The sequence below is a fragment of the Limulus polyphemus genome, unplaced genomic scaffold, assembly GCF_000517525.1.
Source record: "Limulus polyphemus unplaced genomic scaffold, Limulus_polyphemus-2.1.2 Scaffold2375, whole genome shotgun sequence".
Lineage (NCBI taxonomy): Eukaryota > Metazoa > Arthropoda > Merostomata > Xiphosura > Limulidae > Limulus > Limulus polyphemus.
This window is the reverse complement of record NW_013667985.1, coordinates 185,690-190,858: the sequence shown is the minus strand read 5'-3', so window position 1 is coordinate 190,858 and position 5,169 is coordinate 185,690. Positions and strand designations below refer to the sequence as shown.

The 5,169-nt window shown below is 36.8% G+C and overlaps 1 protein-coding gene across 1 annotated transcript in view; it reads right to left on the bottom strand.

Moving 5' to 3' along the window:
- Positions 1–4,186: 4,186 nt before the first annotated feature.
- Positions 4,187–5,169, bottom strand: part of LOC111087612 — a 6,167-nt gene continuing 5,184 nt past the window's right edge. Inside the window, exon 4 of the mRNA XM_022394847.1 lies at positions 4,187–4,310. Within this exon, the coding sequence (XP_022250555.1) occupies positions 4,307–4,310 (4 nt within the window). The 3' untranslated portion in view covers positions 4,187–4,306. The remainder of the gene's footprint in view (positions 4,311–5,169) is intronic.

Below are 5,169 nucleotides of genomic sequence, written 5' to 3'. Positions count from 1 at the left end.
GAAAAGCACCCATCTGTGAAGAGATGGATATTCGGCCCCAATAGTCATGTTGTTCCTGTCTAGCCACCACTTGAGATCTGCAAAATTGTTCTCAAGCAAAGGATGAATATGCATGAGCCACTGGTCATGAAGTGACCACTGAAGGGATCTCATATGGGCTCGACCCAAAGGCACAAGGGATTCTATGGAAGCCCAAATCTTCCAAACAGACAGAACCATCCATGCAGGGGGAGAAGGTGACATAAGCAAACACCTGACAATCCCTACTATATTGTGAAGTCTGAGGGTAGATGGTTGAGCCTGGCTCAAATATGTGTTTGAAAAATGTGTGTAGTTCAGCAACGTGACGGATTGGTGCCAAAAGAAGTCAATCGTCCATACAGTGATGTGTGCATAGACCCAGAAAATGGAGATGGCATGCAAAGGCCTGTACTACTCAGCAGAAAACATATGGTGCTGAAGCAAGTCCAAATGGGAGAGCTCAGAACTGCAACACCTGGTCCTCATGCACAAAACATAGAAATTGATGAGAAGACTCTGTTATGGTTATGTGAAGGTAAACATCTGTAACATTGAAATTGGTCATCCAAAGACCTGGTATGAAGTGCCATCAAAGTTGAAGAAAAGATTCCATGGTGAAACGAGGAGATTGTAGGAAGTGATTGAGTTGAGACAGATTGATGATAGGATGCCAATCTCCAGTTTTCTTGGGCACCAGATATAGATCAGAATAGAATCCTGGATGAATGGGATAGACCTTCTTGATGTCTCATTTGTTGAATAACTCCTGAATGGCCCAGGAATGAATGTTTACACGTCTGAAGAAGGAGAAAAGACAACCAGATGGGAGGACAATGGAGGGGGAGAAGTAAACTGAATCTTGAACCCCAAATCCAGCACTCTGAGAACCCAAGGATAGATAGTGAATGAACGCCAAATATGGTGAAAGACCTGGTGAAGATGGTTAGTCACCAATGCTGTTGGCGCCATCCTGAACTGTCCAAAGATCACCGAAAATATGGACAGAACCAAATATGTGAACCAATAGCACAAGGTGTCAAAGGTGCGGGCCATGAGACGCGAATGGTTGATCCTCCAGAATTACCTGTTGGAGTAGAAAAGAGGCTATCAGCCAATGATGATAAAGAAAATGTGCCATATAAATTCAGGCTTCTAAAGTTTCCAGGACTCTGGCAAACAAGTAAGCCTGAAGAAAAGGTGCCTCCCGTAAATCACAAAGAGCAGTAGATGGCAAACGAATATACTCCAACAAGGCATATCGACTCAATAAGTCCCAGCAACAGACCCACCACGTCACCAAGGCAAGGCCTGAAGAGGACAAACGAGCCATAGTGGTAACCAATAAGGGTCCCAGTTCGTCATCAAATTGATGAGGATAGGTTTGATATGCTTCAGACAAAAGGTGAAGGGAAGAGAAGTATCGCAATACAGTAGTAAGAGCCAAATGAATCCACAAAAATTGAGATCTTTTAAGAGTGATAACAGATTCTAACATGGAACCACATAGATCCAACAATGGATCCAACGATTGAGTGTCCAAATATACTTCATCCTGATGATGATAAGTCAGCATGTTGTTCTGATAAATGAGGGGAGCAAGGCATTGCGATACCCTCTCGTAATTGCATTGCAAACCTCCCTGCAAGCATGGCAATATCATGGGAAAGAGAAAGAACTAAGTAATCCCCCGAGATCTATCTGACAACAAGGCAGGAGTAGACTCAAAAACAACGGGATTAATCCTCAACACTTCACAAACTTGCGTAACTAACTGCAGAAAAGGGGCAGAAAGTGGCTGATAAAATGAGCTCTCAGTAGAGGCAGCCCTAGAGGAAGAAGGAGCAAGAAACAGTGTGTCTAAATTCTCCCCAGTGTATTCAGGTTCATAATTAAAAGTCAACTCTGAACCCTCAGGCCACATGAAGGACTTCATCTCACCCCAAATTAGGTCATGGACAGCCTCCACAGAGAGTGCCCCACCCCCCCAACTGCTGACTACCACGAGACAAAAAAGGAGGAATGGACGAGGTCTGGGGAGCCTCCGTGCCAGAAACTGTTAAACAGGAATTCATACCCACACAAATTTTTTTTTCTTAACCACAGAATAAAAACAATGAAATGTCAGCACCGGGGAAAAAACAAAAAGAACACCACACTACTTGCAAAATTTTACCAATGAAAATGTGAACCACAAAATTTGATTCTTAGCACCTGTACTTTGTCTGCATACAGTGCTTATATACAGTGCCTGCATAGAGGTCGTGTAAGGACCAGTGTAAAGTTTTGCAAATTACATATTTCTGAGGGCAGTCGAGTGGGGTATAAAAGACTGAAACAAGCTACCACAATATTTAGATGGCAAAGAACAACGGAAGATGGAGATCGAGAAATAGCTATAAGCGGCAGCAGAGGTATGTAAGTTTTGGAACATGTTCTGGTGAGCCTGCTATTATTCTGTTGCTCCTACTTGATTACTCAAAAGGAAATAATTAAATATGAAAATACCACACAGATGAACATAAGTGGACATAACTTTCTGATGGTTATTTGTTTTGTAAGTATTGCAGATGTCTTGAAACCTTGGATGGTAGGTAATGATAGATTGGATATTTATCTTGAAAAAAATACGAGTTGAAGTGGGAAAAAGTCATGATAGAAAACAGATTGTGATAATAAGCAGACACTGTCCAGACTGGATGAATATAACCAATAGAGTTCTTCAAGGGTCTTTTTTTTTATTTTAGTTGTCCATTATATAATAATACATGTAACTTGAGTTTTATTTTCTTATGATATTAAGTTTCTGGGAAAACCATTTTCTGAGGAAGCATAATGAGTGGATGAACATGCATAAAAATATGTTTAATATTAATAAGTGCAATGTCACACATTTAAGATAGTACAGTTATTTGAATAAAGTTTATAGTGTTACACGAGATGAACATTAGTGCTGTACAAAAAGGATTAGAGAGAGATTGTTGAAAACAGTTTTAAAAGTGAGTGTCTGGTTGTCAAAACTATTGCTAAGTTATTGTAGCTTTGTATGAGACTCTGGTTAGACTTCATATGTTATGTCCAGTTTTGGGCTTTTTAACATTGAGACTATATCGTTCAGTCAGTAGTTTGGAATTCAGTTATATCATTTGTAGAAGTCTGGGCCTGGCATTTTCAAATTATAAACTTAATTCTGTTCAGTCAGTGAAATACTCTATTTTTTTTAAGGATCTTAGAATTAATATTCTGATTATTTTTATTGTACAATAAAAGATTTGTTACAGTGTTTTCTAGCATACTAGTTTTCTTTCTGTTATTTGGAAACCACTAAAGTAACATTACAGAAGATACAATTGACATCTAAAACAAATTCTAAAGAAGATAACAAAAACTTGAATGTTAAAAAGCCCAAAACTGGACATAACATGTGAAGTCTAACCAGAGTCTCATACAAAGCTTTATTTTAAATCCTAAAGAAGATAACAAAAACTTGGATACAAGAAGGCAAGGAAAAAAAAACCTAACTTCACAAAATCTGTTTTGTAATAAAACACTTACAAACTCTCTGATTAATTATAACTACAATATTTATAAGATTTAACAAGTTTGAAATAAAACCCGGTCTAAAACTCCATGTTATTGAGCAACTAGCTTATGCAGTCTTCAGTTCTTTTTGTTTTTCTACTCATACTTTTATTATTATTGGCTATTGGCAAAACATGTGATCAACTTATTTACATAAAGAATAATTTACATATGATCATATAAACACTTATCTACATAAGACAACTAACTTCTTTCCATGACTATAGCTGTGGTATTCACAGAGGAAACTGATTTCCCCTAAGGGTGACAAGGTAAGCCTGCAGAATAGTGGGAGATTCAAACAAGGTATTTATTACAGAGTAGTTCTGAATTCTCTGAAACTGATTGAGTCTATGAAAAGGAAATAAAGAGACTGGACACAATGTATGACAAGATGAACAATCTTATATTACTTAGAACACAAACACAGAGAGTGTACTTGCTTTGGATGCTGGACAGTTGCTTTTACTGGAACTGAACTGTTCTTTCTCCAAACAGCATTCAATGAAGATTTCCGTTAGAATGAACAAACATAACGTTACTTAACCATACTCAGAACAACAAGCATGACCCACTTGACTGGTCATTCTCACTGAAACTTAAGGGAAGTTGTAACCTCAAGCCATCACTTGTCCTACCATTGGAGGATAATGCTGTTGACATCCATGCACAAAATTCAGCTTTGCAGACACAGGCAGACATGGCTTTATCTCATAAGAATAAAAAAGAACAAAGGTACTTAGAATGAAAGCACCTTAATGACTTTCTTCAACATATGTTATGTGAAAACTAAAAATAACAGAATAACCATCAAATTTTGAAAATATAATATATTAAGACAAGGGGAAAAATGCATGATATGCCTGCATACCATATAACTACCTGTGACAAAGACCATACCACCACTTAGTTTCAGTCATTTTCTATCACTGTGAGACTAGTGTTACAATTAAGTCTAATAAGTATGAGTTGATATCATGCATAAATAAACTTAAGAAACTGCTCAATAAAATGACAGATATGTAGATACAGTAATAATTAAAATATATAAACAAATACCACCTCACAAGGTATGGAAAAAAACTACCAGAATAATACCTGGTATAGAAAATTTGAGCTAAAATAAAAATCTTAAAAATGTGCACTTTTTTTATATATTAGGAGAGCAAAAGGTGATATTATTTAGGCTTCAAAAAGCATTAGAGGCTTGGATACCTACTGAGCATATTTCTAATCTCTTAGCTTCATAAAACATGTATTGGTAACTTGAAAATGAGACATTATGCAAAAGCTATGGAAAACTAGATCAAGACTTATTATGCAGAATTATTTCTGTGTCACTAGGACTGTTATACCTTGAGGAATAGCTTACCTGTTAATAAGGACATGTTTAAATTTTTGACAGGAAAATATGTGATTGTGAATAATTACTGTTACATTAGTTTTGTTTATTTATCAGTGTTTAGGGACTTAGAATGACCTTCTGCTTCCTTGGCATGTTTGTTCATATTCTGTTGTATACTGCCTATTTTACATATACCATATTTTTCAGTTTATAAGATGCACTTT